General features: G+C 30.6%; 1 protein-coding gene across 6 annotated transcripts in view; it reads left to right on the plus strand.

The window, feature by feature from the left end:
- The first annotated feature begins 6,706 nt into the window (after positions 1–6,706).
- Positions 6,707–17,701, plus strand: part of LOC143048109 (dystrophin-like) — a 207,346-nt gene continuing 196,351 nt past the window's right edge. For 3 of the 6 annotated variants that reach the window (XM_076221562.1, XM_076221566.1, XM_076221561.1), the window contains exons 1-2: positions 6,707–6,876; positions 17,295–17,448. In XM_076221562.1, coding sequence (XP_076077677.1) covers positions 17,355–17,448 — 94 coding nt within the window. In that variant the 5' untranslated portion in view covers positions 6,707–6,876; positions 17,295–17,354. The remainder of the gene's footprint in view (positions 6,877–17,294; positions 17,449–17,701) is intronic. The other 3 variants (XM_076221563.1, XM_076221564.1, XM_076221567.1) reach the window with 1 other exon arrangement.

A 17,701-nucleotide genomic window follows, 5' to 3' on the forward strand; every position in this document is an offset into this window, starting at 1 on the left:
GTTAAAATCTTTTACATAAACTAATTAATTCAAATAAAATAGACACTTAAGTGTTTAAAAAGTGGTCAAAATCTTTCGTCAGATGAACCTGAAATTTGAGGCCAAAATCGGTCCTTACCGGACCTACTCCTTTACACATGGCCTGGGCCGTGATATTCGAATTTTATCCTGAGCGTTAGCGAGGGATAAAATTAACGAATATCACGGCCCAGGCCATGTGTAAATTTACAACAAATCTATGGCTTCCATGAATTATTTCGATTCTAATAGGACAAATACGACCATTAAAAAACTGAAACGATGATGGGTATACCTTGTGTGTGGCTGTTCTATTTTACCCACTGTTCGATAAATGTAAAACAAATCTAATAAACCTGCATGAATGATTTCTTAACTAACCGCTAGAAAAAAAATGTGATTACTTTTTTTACTTCTCAGTAAACCCAACATTTGCAATTTTAAATCTACATTTTTTATCGTAAGCTACCGTCAAATTCACTGTTGACATGTTGTAACCAAGGAGCCGCCATGTTGACTTTCTGAAATCAGTAAATGTGCGAATAATGCAATAGAACAGAAAACAAGCAACACCTACCTCAATACTTTATTTTAATGCAATTGTTTCCGAGTTTAGAAGGTAAACGCAGTAGAAAAACCTTCAGCTTTGACGTTTTCATTCGTATGACGTCATGTTTTTAAATGACGTTAATGCGCAAAAGTCATTACTGGAATTTCGCGGAATTTTAATTTATTTTGTTTTTGTCCATTTTTCCGTTCTCTAATGTTTTAATTCTTTTTTGTTATGCATCAGAATCAGAATAAATGTTCTGTAGGGTTTTATTCAAGTGTAATTGTTAACACTGCGAAATCCACAACCGTTTACACATAGGTTACGATACATGTGGATTTACGTGGGAGGCATATTTAAACAGCCATTTGTGTACATCTTGGAGTCTGCGCTAAGCATGGATATATCGAGAATTTTATCACGGTGTTTACAAAGCGAAAGAAGCACGTCATATTAGAATTTGCAACTACATGTGTTCTTATCTTGATGAATATGCATGAAATATTTGCAACTGGACATGTAATCAACCAAATTTTAATAAATCAATCAAAGCCATGGTTATTCAATGAAGCAAAATAAAAGTAGGTTTTTTTAACATTTGATTCATGTTGTATTAAAAATAATATGAAAAGCAACAAATTTTCTAATAAAATTCACAAGATATGAAGTTATTAATCATATATATAAGAACTTGCATAACATCATACTGCCATGAGGAGGAGTAGATTTTTTGTAGAGATTTAAATCACTTTATAAATCAGAAAAGCCATTAAACTTGTGAAAATAGCAAAATAAAATGAATACAGATTTGTTTTACAGTTTTGCACATGTGTATAGTGAAAGCTGGAATGAGTTTTAGTGAAGAGCATCTCAAATGATCTTTACTGTCAGTTGTTAAAGAGATGACTCATCTAAATCTGTACATTAGAAAAACGATGCCAGTGGTTTTTTGAATGGCAAGATCTGCTGCAGAATGGAATTTGAAATCCTGCAACTAATTAGCATAAGGTATGTGTGTATGAATTATTGAAAATGCATGTATTATAATAGATGTAGTGAATTAATTGGATTAATAGTTCTTGAATACTATATTGCAGCATAGCTATTAATGCTATTTACACATTCTGACAGTGCATGCATGGTGATTGTTATTGCATAAACAGGAAAGATTTTATTTTAAAAGTGACCTATATAGGGAATTTTGTTTACACAACAGTAAAGCATTAAATAGATTCAGAAACATTCTCATTGAAGCTTTAAGATTTATAATTTCCTGCCACATTATTATTAGATATTTCCTTCTATTTCTTATAGAAGAACATAGTTATTTTTTTTTCTGGTTTTCTTACCAAGTTTGAAATAAATAAACTGTTCTAACATTAGAAGATCACTGTAAAATCTCTAGTGTAAAACATATAAACTGTTCATATTAGAAATTAGCTATTCTGTTCTGATATTAATGTACTGTAAAAATATAAGTGAACCAACACCTGAAGTGGTGATTGTGCGGTAGGGTAAAAACGAGTGGATACCGCTAGGTATTCACAGTCATCTTGAAAAAAATGAAAATGTCGACAATAAAGATGATGCCTATCTTCTAGGCGAAACATGTAGACCCAATAAACAGATACTATGCGGTAAAAACATGAGTGTTGTTGTATTTATTGTCGACATTAATTACGTACTGTAGTAAAAGAGAAAAGATCACGCTCACCTGGATCAAGGTTATATGAGTAATTTGGGTTTTGTTACCTGTAACTTTTTTCAAATTTCTTTTTTAGCTCACTGGTCTAAAAGGCAATGTGAACTTTAGCAACCACTTGGCTTCTGATGCTGTTTTCCATCCATCGTTGTTAAGGTAAAGTACTGAAAGGCATTGTAGAATGTAAAAATAAATAAGTGAGGTATGATTGCCAATGAAACAAATTTCGACCATAAATGGCATGAATGTAAGCAGCTATAGGCTTTAAAGCCTGCAAATTGAGCATTACCTATGCTGTATAACTATAAGAACCTTGAACATGAAAGAATATGAAACAATTCAAATAAGAAAACTTATTCTGATTTACTGAAAAACAATAAAAGAAAATCAAGCAGACAGCAACCTGAATGACAACCATTGAATAACATGCTACTGACTTGGGACAGCTTCATGAAGAAATATTGGGTGTTAACACAGGTTTGTGAGGGTTCCAACTCCACAACCTTTTTAAGACTGCCTATTATTTTGCAGCTTTGATTTAATTGAGAAAAAAAACTGCAAATTAGTCAGTGTCCACAATCAAAATCAAATGTTGAATCCCCTTAAATCCAATAAAGTAGGAATGAATTGTGAATCTGAAAAGTATTGGGTAAACCCTACATGTTTAGATTTAGATTTATTTCAAAGATGACCTTCATCAGACATTGTACCGTGAAATTTATGACACTAGAGATATGCATTTTTATTCAATGACCATAAAAGTTGATAATTTTACTTTAAACAAAATTCACTGAAGCTGAAACTAAACTATCTTCTTGTAATTTGATGAACAGTAAACATTTAAGGCATCAATACATTGTAAATTTATCGTAATATGACCCTGACTTTACTGAATAACTAAAATATTTGTCTTAGTATCATATTTCACATTGATAAACTACACGGATAACACTTTAGATGTCTCTTTATCAAATTTTGTGAACAATGTATATTTTTCGGCCCAATTAAATTTGAATATGATGATACTTGATAGTGTCTTTTGGTCGGCTGGGTAGATGGCTGATAAGGATTAAGAGTAGCTTCATTGAAAAGTATGCTCTCAAAAATATTGATAATTGTCTCAACGCATATGACATTTAACATTGTTGATATCCGGTTTTATATATCAATATCTTTAAGGTTACATTGTATTGTAATTACAAAGGTATGTAAGTTCTTTTGGAGTTTTACAGGAGTTGACATTTATAGAAGTAATAGGGATAGTCATAAATTCTAAAAAAAGTATGTCTATATATTTTTTTAATATGGTACAATAAATAAACGCCTTCCTACTTTGTTTAGCGTTGTTAAGACAGAGGGTCACAATGGTTATTATGTCTGTTCATTCATTTTGTCTTCCATCCAGGTTTTTTTTTATCCATAATTTGTCCTTAAATAGCTTATCTTTTCCTAGTCACAAATGTCTTCCATTATTAATTGGAATTAAACTTGTCTGATAAATTTGATAAAAATGTTCATTTAGCTATTGATTAATTAAAGTATAAAAAGATTTAGTAAATATCAACTATTAGCATAGACAAACTTGTTGCCTTGTATGAATTTAAACCTTTTTTTGGTTACACAAATCCCAAACCCTGAATAAAAGTGAAACTACCTAATTAAGAGTCACTTATCCTATGTTTACCATAGGCCATTTTATTTGCTTTGTAGTTAAAAAAAGAACCACTGTATACATGTTTTCCAGGTGCGGGAATTTCTCGCTACATTGAAGACCTATTGGTGACATTTTGCTGTTGTTTTTTCTATGGTCGGGTTGTTGTCTCTTTGACACATTCCCCGTTTCCATTCTCAATTGTATTAATATGTTTATATTATATTTATGCCCATTTTTATGCCCAATTTATGGGCATTATGTTTTTCTGTCTATTGGTCTGTTTGTGCGCCCGTTCGTCCATATGTCTATTCTATCATCTGTCCGTCCGTTCGTACATTCATTTGTCCATCCATCTGTCCTGCTTCAGGTTAAAGTTATGGTTAAAGTTTTTGGTCAAGGTAGTTTTTGATGAAGTTAAAGTCCAATCAACTTGAAACTTAGTTCACATGTTCTCTTTTATATGATCTTTCTAATTTTAATGTTAAATTAGAGTTTTGAATCGAATTTTACAGTCCACTGAAAACAGAAAATGATAGTGCGAGTGGGGCATCATTGTACTATGGACACATTCTTGTTTTTGCCTAAGAAGGCGATCCATATTGCCTATGTATATGGTTGATATTGTGAAAAAATAATGACAAAAGTTTCAATGAGTATTTTAATGTTGATATTATTGAAATTATTGATATTAAAGATATACACAATAAAATAACAAAAGATTAATGCATTAAGCATATTAAAAAAACACCCCCCCCCCCCCCCCCCAAAAAAAAAAAAACCTGTATAATATTACATGAAGAGGTGACGACCTTAAGAATATTCCTTTTAAGTTTTTACAACTTGAAAGAGATTTTAATAGATATACTCATGCATTAATTATTATAATTCATGGTTGAAAGATTTTTCCTACAGTATGATCTTTGATTTAAATGTCCTTGGTACATTTAAAAGTAAATATAAAATTGAATATTTAATGTTTACAGCTTTCTTTACACTTTTAGGGTAGGTCTTCTTCTATTGAATATTATATATAGAGTTAACGGCTTTGAAATGGATTCTACTATTTTCCAGCTTTCTTGATACTTTGATAGTAGCTGTAGAATTTCTTCTGTTAGATACAACTTGTTCTGTTTACAGCTTTGGTAGATTTTATCATGGTCAGCTTTCATTGAATTTTGTTAATCCCTCTTTTATTTATAGTCCTCACAAGACTGTGTTCTGTTTACAGCTTTCACTGTATGTGTGAGTCTTCATCTGTTTGAAGATTTCACTGTATTGTGATATGTATTCTTTTATGTTTTAGCTGTACTTGGGTGTAGGTTCTCATGTTTTCAGCATTTACTTTACTTTGGTAGGTCTTCTGGTTTTAGCTTTCACTTTACATGAGTAGTGGGTCCTCTGGCTTTCAGCTTTCACTTTACTTAAGAAGGTCCTGAGGTTTCTAGCTTTTACTATACTATGATAGATCTTCCAGTTTTAGCTTTCACTTTAGTGGGGTAAAGGTCCTTCTGTTTTCAGCTTTCACTTTACTGTGGTAAGGTCCTTCTGTTTTTAGCTTTCATTTTACTTGCATATAGGTCCTTCTGTTTTTAGCATTTAATTTTCTTTCTTTGGTACTGTTTTCAGCTTTTATGCCACTTTGGTAAATTCTTCTGTTGTATAGATTTATGTTACTTTGTTAAGTATTATATTGCTTTCACAGTATTTAGAAAGAGTTTCTTCTGTACAAATTCTATGATATTTATTTTTAAGCTTTCACTAACTATTGAAGTAAAACTATGTATATGGTGAAAAAATGCATGTTCTTCTTTAGCAGCTCTTTATAGTGACCCAGTGACTTATTATAGGAACCTTTATTAAAAGGGAGATAACTCTTACTTAACTTGAGGTACAAAAATAGATAAATTGGAATAGGCATAAAATGAAAAGTTATGATGAAGTAAGATATGGATCTTTAAACATCTAAAAGACTTGATATTCCTCAAACTATAAAAACCTTAAAAGATTTTGAGCTAGAAATCCAAAGCTATATTCCACTACAATAATCAAGCAATCTACCAAAGGGAAATATTAAAATTATAGGTTTATTTATGGAAGCTAGTCACCAGAACCTGTTTCAATATAGCAATATTATTTTTACACTTACAATATATTAATTAGCTCTTGATAAATAATGATTGTGGTTAACACAATAAATTAATTATGCACATATATATTTTGCAGTTTGTTTTCATCAGCAGTAGATGGAACAGAATTGGCAGGATCATGGTAACTATGGCAGAAACGTGTTACAAAAAATGTCTAAAATTAAGTAATGTTCTCTACATAGCGAGGAAAATAGGTTTATCGACAATTATCTTTAAACTGATGATTTGTTATGCAAAGGATACAGGTATATTAGTCTTCTGTGCGAGTGCAAAGCAGAGCAATAAATTGTAAAAGCAATGTCTTATATAATCTTATTACTAATTGCAGAAGATGTATTGGCATGATCATGCATTCATATATATCGGTTAGGAGAACAATATATCAATTCATGATCTAATTTCATTTTAACAAGTAAATATGAGTGATGTATTAAAATGAAGTATTAGTTTTAATATTGTATTACAATCAGATATTTATATTTCTGTTGTTTACTATATGATAAATGTTAACGACTAGTCACTGATAATTTAGATTTTACTGTAGATTTATATACTACAGGCTATTCGTAAATAATAGCTTCTTTAACTTGTGAGTCTATAATACTGTTACATTTACTTACTACAGGTAAACCACATTTTATGAATGAAACTGTAGCACCTGTCGAAAACTTATGTAATTAATGAAATCAACGACTCTTGATGTTCATTTGAATTTAATGGGATAATTTGTGGACTGGGGATTATACCATTGAGATATCTATATATTATCAGTCATCTGAGGTTGTTAAGATAGAATCTCTTAAAGGTAAGTGAAGTAATGGGGTGATTAAAATTTATTCTACATTTTCCCTGCATTCCTCTCCAGATCAAAATATATATTGTTGATATTGAAGATTAAGTAGTCGGAGATTCTTCTTATGAATGAAACATTTTAAGTAATTTGAGATAAATAAAAGGATACAGACTTTTGAAGGAAAAATGCATTAACAAATATTTTGTGATGGATGTACCCGGTAATGTTTAAATTTTTGCATGTGTATGTTTAATGTGATTTAGGTACAAAAAAGAAAGGGAATGAATGGGTTGGATCTATTTCTTTACTGAAAGACATGTTTAAAATATCTTTGAATTTTGAAGAATTTTTGTTGTCTTTGAGGTAAGATTTGCAGGGAACACATTGTTTTATTTTGGGATTTCTTGTTAGATAGGTAAGATTACAAGATGTGCCTTTTCAGTGGAAAACTTACCACAACTTATTTTTATCTGGTAAAAAGAGAGATTAGAAGGTTCCATAATCATAGGACACTATTCATTAACAAAATGTGTAATATTATTGAAATAATCAGACTATGATTTTCCTATGCTGTTATTGAGCAGTCAAACGGCAAGGGTGAAAGACATTATAAGATTAGCATTCATTTTATAGAAGATTAGATTAATAAATTAATAAAAGAATTAATAAATTCTTGCTACTAAACTATAAAATCAAACATGATCTTTATTACGGCTGCCACAATCAACTTTTTTCTGCAACTGTTGACCATTTTTTTTTTTAATTCACTTGAAACTGGTCAGTCAAGATTGCTATCATAACTATTAGTGGAAAATACTTGAAAATATACATTTTGCATCTCATTATTTTTATTTTGATCTTTCTGATTTTATTAATTAGTAAATGTGGTTTATATGACTTAAGAAGCAACATGAACAAATTAGGTTCTTTAGTGCCCCTAATTTAATTAGTACTATAGAGCACTGATTCTAGAAAGAATTACAAAATGTTTTGCAAGAATGCCTTTTAGAAATTTGTGCATATCATTACAAGTAAATGTAAATACACAACAATGGGTCATTTCATAATTTTTTATGATAGCTTTTGCACATAATGTACACCTTAAAAAATAAGGTGTTTCCGTTTACAGCTGGTAAATACTACTCAGTCATTCCCAAAAAATGGGTACAATTCGAATGTAGACACTGTTAAAAAATAAATTTCAACTGAGCAGAGAGAGAGTGCTGTTTTCTTCTGTGTCTATATCTAGTCTGTCATTTTTTAAGTTTTTACTTACACCATTTTTGTTGTTTTCAAGTTTTAGCATTTTTTGTAAGACAAGGTAAGTATGAACGTATCGGAGGTTAGTGTTGTATAAAGTCATCTTAAAAATTGCATTAGAGAAAAACACAAGATTTAAATCCAGGCTCATGTGAAATGGGTTACATTAACCACCATATCAAACTGATGTATACGTATTATTCTGTATATATTGAAAGCAAATACCAATTTTAAGGTCTGAATCAATATAGCGTTTAAAAAATAATTCAAATTAGTAGTTTTCACAACTTATTTAGTAATGAATTTGAACTAATGAAATGTTATGCTGTACAATATTTTAGTTTCATAATACAGCTTTCCATGAAAAACCCTATTATATATGTTTTGAATCACTTGTATGTATTTTTTATGCTTGTACTAATCCGCACCCCCATCTTTGTTACGGAGGTTAATATCAAACCAGTATCTAAATGCTGATACAAAGTAACACTTAACTCTTTAATGCTAGCTTTTCTAAACAATTTATTGACATTACAAACTAAAAAACTGTTTTCTATCAAGTTATATGTTTCTTTTAGTCAAATGGACTTGTTCTTGTCAAAATCTCCGTAACGATTCATGAACTTTCACTCAAAAATATGTTTTACCTAAACCGAATACTGTTCAACTTAATTTTATTAGCTCTATACATATAATGTCATCTTCCTTCACACTATAATGTATATATTATACTCAACTATGAAGTTTTGGGGTCAAAATAATTTCATTTCGAAAATTTCTATCCTCCGTAACGACATTTAAAACCTCCATAACGGACAATTCCAGTTCTTACCAACAGCAAACATATAAATGAATGTAAATATTGGAAATAAATGACAAACAAGACAACAGAATTAAAAAAAATTCTTAGTAAATCCTTATCGAAAAAGAGTAAAGTCCTGTTAGAGAAAAAAACTTTTTTTTCCTTAAATTTCTATCCTCCGTAACGTAAATCAATGATATCGGTTATGATTTACATCACCTTTTGATATTTATTAGTGATAATTGATGGACTGATTTGGTATCTATAACAATGTACAAGAATTTCAATTGGTATGATCGTGTTTACATGCATGTTTAGATTTTTTTTAATTTGTATAACCTCCGTTACATTGATGAGTCCTAAATGATCTTGAAAATGTTTGCCATTAACCGCTGTTAAAGTTATGATTGTCGTCGTAATTACACAAGTTGTGTTGTAGACTATTTTACATCTGAGAAAATGGCTGATATAACGTTTATTAAACGTTATAATGTTGCTCACTTAAAAGGAAAAAACAAGTTAACCTACCTTTCTCAAAACAACATTTTTTTTTCTCAAAATCTGTATTTTGTTTGTCTGTTTCCTTTATAATAAATGCTGTCTGCTACAAAAATGACTTTCGGCAGTGTCAGCAGCCGCTGATACTGATAAAAAAGTCTGACAACTTAACTGTAAATAACTGCGTCACGGAGGTTATTCAAACGGAGGTTAGATTTATTTACATTATACATGGAAATATGTAACAATATTGTTGAGTTGCTTTCTCAAAACTGATTATTGAGAAGCTTTATGGGTGATTTCAATGAAATAATCATCAAATTGATTTGTTCTTGGTTAGTACGTTCCAAAATACGCGTTACGTAGGTTGGATTCTTATATGCGACAATCGAAAAAAAGAGAAAAAGAAGATTTTTTTTAATTTTTCGTTTCATTGCAATAAAAGTTAAAGGCAGGATTTTAAAATTTGATGTATCAACTTTGCTTAAAGTCACTTTGGGCATGATTTCCAATCATATAAATATGTTTTGACTGTACCTAAAGATACGTTACGGTAGGTTATACGTTTATCGGCGACATTGGTTTAATGGGTAAATCTAAGTGTATATTATAACTTTTGATTCTAAAATATTTTTGTGGATAAAAATCAATATAGTGTCAAATAAAAAAAGCAAATCTAATCATGATTTAGATGAAATAAAGTATTTTAATTCACACCGATATTTGGAGTTTTTCTTGGCGACATTCGGAATTCGTGTGATACCCGTATATTAAATAGAAAATCACACAAATATATTTAAGATATACATCACAAAAGAATATAATTTTATTTTAGTATACATATTAATCACTTAGAACACGAAAAAGATTATCTGTGACATATGTTAAGCTTGCATTTTGTGGTTATTTGCCGGCGACACTGTAATTTTGTAATTGTACCCATTTTTTGGGAATGACTGTACTGTGCTATTAAACCTCATTTGAATTATTTGACAATCAAAATGTAATAAAATTTTATGTTGCTGTGTATTTGAGTAAAGGTTAGATCACATCGCTGTAGCATTTTGTTAACATTGAGAATCTGTTGTCATATCTCCTTTTCATTTTGGGTATGTTTAACGTTGTACCAGGGTAACACATGAACAAGTAAAACTCATTAAATATGATCCATTTCATAATTTGACATCTACGTTGATCTTCATACTTAAAATTGCAAGGAAAATCCACTTGGAGTTCTCTTTACGATAGTTTATCAGGGATTTTAAGATGAAAAAATTGTCCATCGTTGGAATGTGGGTATGATCGTTTATCGTAAATTTTGATCGTAGTTTATAATCATACTTTCAAATTGTTTGTTCATGTCTTCGTAACTGGGTAATAATTTTCTTTAGGTAAATAAATAGGGTAAAGTTAATATGTTTTAAAAAGATCAGGTATCCTGAGTATGGCTCAATTATTGTGCTCAAAGCAAATATTTTTTGTGAAGTGTTTGCCAGGGTGAAAAGTTTTAATAATGTGTGTTATGTCATCATTTTGAGGTTTGTCAATAAGATACGTTGTTTAGGTATAGTGCCTGCTCAGGAGAATTCATCTCTGTATAATAGTGATAATTTTGTCGTGTCATTTACGTGAATTTGTTAAATACTGAATATGCAACCTGATAAAGGTGTTTTTATCAATTGAAGTGCAGATATTCAATGATATTTATGCATAAGGAGGTATAAAGAATTTCATATAACATCATACAAGAGCTTGTAAGTAATTCTTATATTTTATATTAAAAATCTTCTGTTTGTTGGTAATATTACATTAATCTTAGAATTTTTATTAATCTTAGAAAAGGCATGATATCAAAAATGTTACTGTTTGCTGTAAATATTATTTGGATTTACGGCTTGGCTTTATACCTCTGTAGTTTTCTTGATTTTATTCATATAACACAAGATCAAGAATGATTAATTTTTAAGTTTTTATTTTTTTAAACCAATAAGTGGCACAGCTGGTACTGTACAGAGTGTCATGCCAGTGCATAGTCACTTATCACACCTTAGACATGTAAACACATCTATTGTTTTTCTGCACTATATATTTTTAGGTTGATACGTACATTCTGGTGAGAAAAAAATTAATAAATGACTGGGGATTCATTACTTTTGACTACTGCTTCACATAAGTTGTAATAAAGAAGATGTCTGGCATAATTTATCTTTGTAATGTCACTACAACTTCATGCTTAACCTGTGTGAAAAATGGGGCTTTCATGCTTGCATTAATAGAATTTTGTATGGAGATAATTTGTAAAAAAAATGAAGATATATAGCTGAACCAAAACATGTACTATCTTTCTGAAATTGATGGTATTTAAAATACCAGTACTCTATCTAGAAAAAAAGTTGATTTATGTTTTCAAATATTTTATGGATACATAGCCTACTCATATAATGTATAATGATATGGGATTAGCTCCTGGTTTTATTGTTGAAGGCTGACAATACACTAACCTAAACTTTTATATTGGTTATTCTAGGTTTATAAAATTCATTTATTAATTGCACCAATTTATCTAAAATGTGTTTAAAAAAGCCCACACTTTTATCTGCATGTGTCTGTTCCAAGAACAACTTAACACAAATTTTCATTTTCTTTTTTAAAATAATTTTCTCTAAATTTTTATTGGGTATTTGGTTACTTTAATTTGACACTAATGACCATACCTTTGGTCATACAATCAACTGTCAGTATAAAGGTGTACACCCCTTTGGTCAGATCTGTTAAACCGATGATGTATATTTCTTGTGCATGTTTGAAAGCAATAAGGCTGGTCATTAGTTTACAAATGTTAATTTCACTGATGATTTACATGATTGTATTACATACATTGTAAGCTGTGTGTATAGTAATTTATGATGAGGTATGCTTAGCAGACTGGTAGGTCATTCTGATATGTTGTGGTCTCTAAACATAAGCTAAGGATCAAATTTACATCTTTAAAGGTCTACTAAGGAGGTTTTCAAAGTGTAAGTGGTACTGATAATTAATTTTGAATACAAATATTACAAAATTGTCAGTACATTTGAAGACACAAAAGGAAGTTTTAAACTGTTGTTGTTTACTATTAATTGGGTTTCTGTCCCCTATGATATTATGTAAGTCAGGCTGTTATTTTCTATGTTGAATTGTTTCACATTTTTTCATTATTGAGCATTTTATGGTTGCCATACAATGGGGTTTGCTCATTGTTGAGGATGGTAAACTCCAAGCATAACCTGTAATACTTCACGTCTTTGTCCTTTAGCCTTAACTTGTTATTTGTCTCATTGGCAATCATATCGCATCTTTTTTTAAATTTAGGTGTATCTGTTTCTGATATAATTGTAATGCAGTGTAAAATATAAAAAAAAAAAAATTGAAAGAAGGGGCTGGTAGTCTCTGAGGTTGAGTTAGATGGACTATACATTTTTCACTCAATATCTTGATCTTAATAATTTTAAAACCCATTCAGTCAAGAAAACAAGGAAAACAAAATTATAAGTGTATTGTTTTGCTGGATTTAAAGTTCTATTGATGTTATATTGAAGGTTACTTAGTAATGTGATTAATCAGGGGGAAGTTGAAATTTTATGCAAAAAATTATCTTATGGCTAAAAAATGTGTATGTTAACAAGGTAATTTATCAAACCATTAACCTCTGATGTGGTTCAAATACAAGATATTGATAGACAATTGACCTTTGATGATGTTTAAATAAAGCATAAATCTCAGGTCAAAAGTTTGACTCCCTATGCTTTTGGCAATATAGCTATCCAAACTTGCATGTCCATTTATCAATTTAAGTTACCGATGGAAACTTTGTGTATGAAGCACTAGCAAAAATCCAATTGAATTTCAGATCAAGTAAAATATTCTTTTGGTTGTTTTTATTTGTTGGTTTATTTTTAAGGAGGAGGTATAGGAGTGGGATCAAATTTTCAGAAGATACAACTTAATCATAATTCTTAAATTTTGGTAAATTGCTGTCCTCAATAAGTCAATTAATGGACATGGGGCCAAGTCTGTAAAATTCTAATTAAACCCTACTTGATTCACAGTGGCGGATCCAGAACTTTTCCTAAGGGGGGGGGGCCCGCTGACTGACCTAAGGGGGGCCCGCTCCAGTCATGCTTCAATGATTCCCTATATAATCAACCAAATTTTTCCCACGAATGGGGGGGGCCCAGGCCCCCCTGCCCCCCCTGGTTCCGCCTATGATTCAGTGATGACTTGGCAACATAACTCAAGTATAACTTCTAAGATCTTTCAGAATGACTTGTATTGAAAAAAAATTATGTCCATCAATGTGCAGTGAAATTTGTAAAGATTATTTGATGCATCTTGATGTTTTATTTATGTTACTTAGAATGAATTAGATTATATAACATTGTGCACACCACTAGCAGTGCACCAAGGATTATTTGTGAATTAAGTAGACATTCATTGAATTTCCTTAATCCTCAATACACTCTTTACTTTAGTAGTGGTAAAGTTTTCTGTTTTCTATAAGATTTGTTCTAGATGCCTGTGAAATTTAATCTCAACGGAAAAATTGTGCAATGTAGCACATTTAACCATTAAGAAACTTATATAACAGAGATTTGTGAAACTTGATTTGTTTTATAAGAGCCATTAAAGATGTATTTGTTGACATGAAGGTTTTAGGTTCCATAATTTAATTTGTAGGTCAAAAGTTGTCAATGGAAAATAGAACAGAAGATTAAAAGCCAAGTGCTTTCAATTACCATAGGATAAATATGGTTCAGAATAGTACATGTATATTCAAACTTTGAAGTATATCCAAGCAATAATCATAATGGTTTTGATACAGAAGTACATGTATTATTATGTATAAGGTTGAATAATAATTAAGACTGTGTTTGCATTCTGATCTTCTGAGTATTTTGTAAAAGATATATTGGTTTGCTGCTTACTTCCGTTTTCATTGGTTCATGGAACACAAGTAAGATTATTGCATGCATGGTTCTTGTATTCATAATTTCATTACAATTTGGAAAAACTTAAGTACATCATTTGGGTTCCTTCATTTTTTTCCCCCAACCTTCAACCTTTCATGTAAGTAGGTGTTGTAGTAAAAAACAACATAACATGTTATTTAAGGGAGTAAAAGATAAGAATCGGTCAAACAATTCAAAAGTTGTAATCAATAGCACTTTAATCTAAAGTTGACATCACTTCTGCAGATGGTACATGTCTTAAAATATCTATGTACAAATACCAAAATAAAGTATACAAAGTTTCTTGTAAAGAGAATAGATACATGAGTGTTTTGGTGGGTGTAGGTACGATGTAGCAGTGATTCTCTAAGCTTGTTGTAAAGAGAATAGATACATGAGTGTTTTGGTGGGTGTAGGTACGATGTAGCAGTGATTCTCTAAGCTTGTTGTAAAGAGAATAGATACATGAGTGTTTTGGTGGGTGTAGGTACGATGTAGCAGTGATTCTCTAAGCTTGTTGTAAAGAGAATAGATACAAGAGTGTTTTGGTGGGTGTAGGTACGATGTAGCAGTGATTCTCTAAGCTTGTTGTAAAGAGAATAGATACAAGAGTGTTTTGGTGGGTGTAGGTACGATGTAGCAGTGATTCTCTAAGCTTGTTGTAAAGAGAATAGATACATGAGTGTTTTGGTGGGTGTAGGTACGATGTAGCAGTGATTCTCTAAGCTTGTTGTAAAGAGAATAGATACATGAGTGTTTTGGTGGGTGTAGATACGATGTAGCAGTGATTCTTCATTAATCTTATGACATCATTACTACCTGTAGGGATGATACAGCAGACTATATGTCATTATTTATTTACGCTAATTGATAATATACCTGTCTTGTTTTGTCACCTGGAGCAATCGGATAACAATAGGTCACATGTTGTTCTATGATCATGTCTTATTAAATGACCCGACCAAAAAAATGTTTGTACGTTATATTGAAGTTGTAAATACTGTAAAACTGAATCCAAAAGACAATTGGTGACAGGCTTTTTTTTCAAAGTGTGAAGCTATACTGGATAGTTTTAAAGATGTTATCAATAATACACAATTTAATTGATGAATTAAGAACAGTCTAGTGAGTAGACATCCACTTACAGCAAAGCTGGGTAGTTAGTATCTTTGAGAACAGCAATTAAAAAGTGTCCTTTTAAGGTCTTTTTTTCTGAAATCATGAAGCATATAATAGGGGTTGGGTAATTTAATTGGAAAAATCAGACACATAAGATATGAAGAATTAGAGGAAATCCTTGGGAGGAAATCAGTACAGTGATAATGCATATTAAAAATGAGTATAACAAGATATCATAGAATTACTTGTTTTTGGTTCAAATATTTTATTTTTTAACATAATAATGACACTATAAGATTCAACTTTACTGTGTATGTTTAAAACAGAATGAGAGTGCTTTTCAGATACATCAAATATAAGCACCCTAGCAAGGATGTGTATTAGTTATAAATCCTTGACCCCTAGTACTTGTTATACATATAGTCCACATCTCCACATGACAGAGATAAGATACAGACAAAAAGATTTCCTATCTAATTGAATCTTATGCTTGATTATGTTTAACAAATTAGTTATCCATAAAGTATTTATAGTTACAATGATTGTTGGTAATTAATAATTGATAATTATTGTATAGTTATTTCATTATAGTATGTAGTTTTAATTGTGGATTACACATTATTGTCAAGTCATGATAATTAATTTACAGTGAAATCATATTATGTGAATCTATCAAAAATGTGGTCAAGTTTGGACAGCGATTTGGTTTAAAGAAGTAAAATTTTATACAGATGTGCCTTCTTTATGCATTTTAATTCAAGAACTGGTTTGTTTCTTTCTAGCGTAAATAAAAATGTAAGTGAAAAAAAATCAGTACTGAGAGGTTTCACTGTAAATATTGCCCAGATGGATAAATAAATGACCTTAGTTTAGAAAACATGTGGAGTAAGAGATCCTTATAAATGAAACTTTGGATTGTAGCTTTCCTTTGGGTTGTAGGTATGTTCTATTCACTATTTTGGGCATTGTAAATTTGTGGCTTTTTTTCTTTTTTGCTTTTAGAAATTGGGACATATATTGTTTTACAATTTGATGCATATGTATTACATGGTAAAGATTATGAACAGATTTATTTGAAATCCAGTTAACCGAAAGTGACAGGAGTTTAATAGTATCTTCCATATCTATTTACTTTTTTATGAAGATTTGTATAATATTACAACTCTCAGTTTTAATGTTGGGAGTATCATTATTGTCATTGAAAACATTACACTTTGCATGAGTAATGATAAAGATAATGCTTACAAATAGCTGGAATGAACTTTGACATATTATCATGATTATCAAATAAGCAGAACTAGAGTTGGCTATATACCAGATTGGTATAAATACAAACAAGATACCAGATTGGTATAAATACAAACAAGAGTCATATAGTGGAGTATACATCAATGTTCCTTAACCATAAAACACAATAAAACGAGAAAGGCATAAAAAGGTCAGTTTCAGGTCTTCAATAAAAGATATATGGCTTCACAAAAACAAAAGTTTAAAATTTAAATAATGAATGAAATTAAACCATCTGCCATCAAGAAAGGGCAACAAATGTTATGAATTACTTCATTTCGGAAATTTCCCCATGGTGGGATATTATTTTTGGTACAGAAAATACAAACTGAGTAACAAAGGTAGTAACAAATTTGTCAAATATTTTACAATCTATTAATTTTGGTATTTTTGAATCTTAAAAAAAAATCTGAGTTATCCCCCCTTGGCTGCTTTTTAGATTTACAAATTTTTATGAATGAATTTTTCTTTTTTAGATATATAATTAAATGGATTTAAATAATGTGGATTAATTCTGTGGAATAACTTCATGATAAATGGCTGCTAAATACAGTGAAGATGTTGAAATGGAGGTGGAGGTGGACGAAGAAGAGGAGGACACGGTCAAACAAAGAATGTTAGAAAATAAAGGTAAAGCTGAGGAAAAACTCAGAGAGAGTTGACTAAACATCAAATCCTTGAACTTCCTAATCATTACCAATCATTCCATGTGTTTCATGCTTCTGCAAGTTCTGAAGGGTCTTGTACTTATTGCTTGCCTCATCTCCACCACTGAGGTCTTAAAACACCAATCAGTTAGAGAAACCCACCATCATGAATTGTGCATTGGAAGTACATGACATCAAAATTCTAAACCTATCTTCTTTGCTTACACATGTTAACC

Source organism: Mytilus galloprovincialis, chromosome 10 (genome assembly GCF_965363235.1).
Source record: "Mytilus galloprovincialis chromosome 10, xbMytGall1.hap1.1, whole genome shotgun sequence".
Classification (NCBI taxonomy): Eukaryota; Metazoa; Mollusca; class Bivalvia; order Mytilida; family Mytilidae; genus Mytilus; species Mytilus galloprovincialis.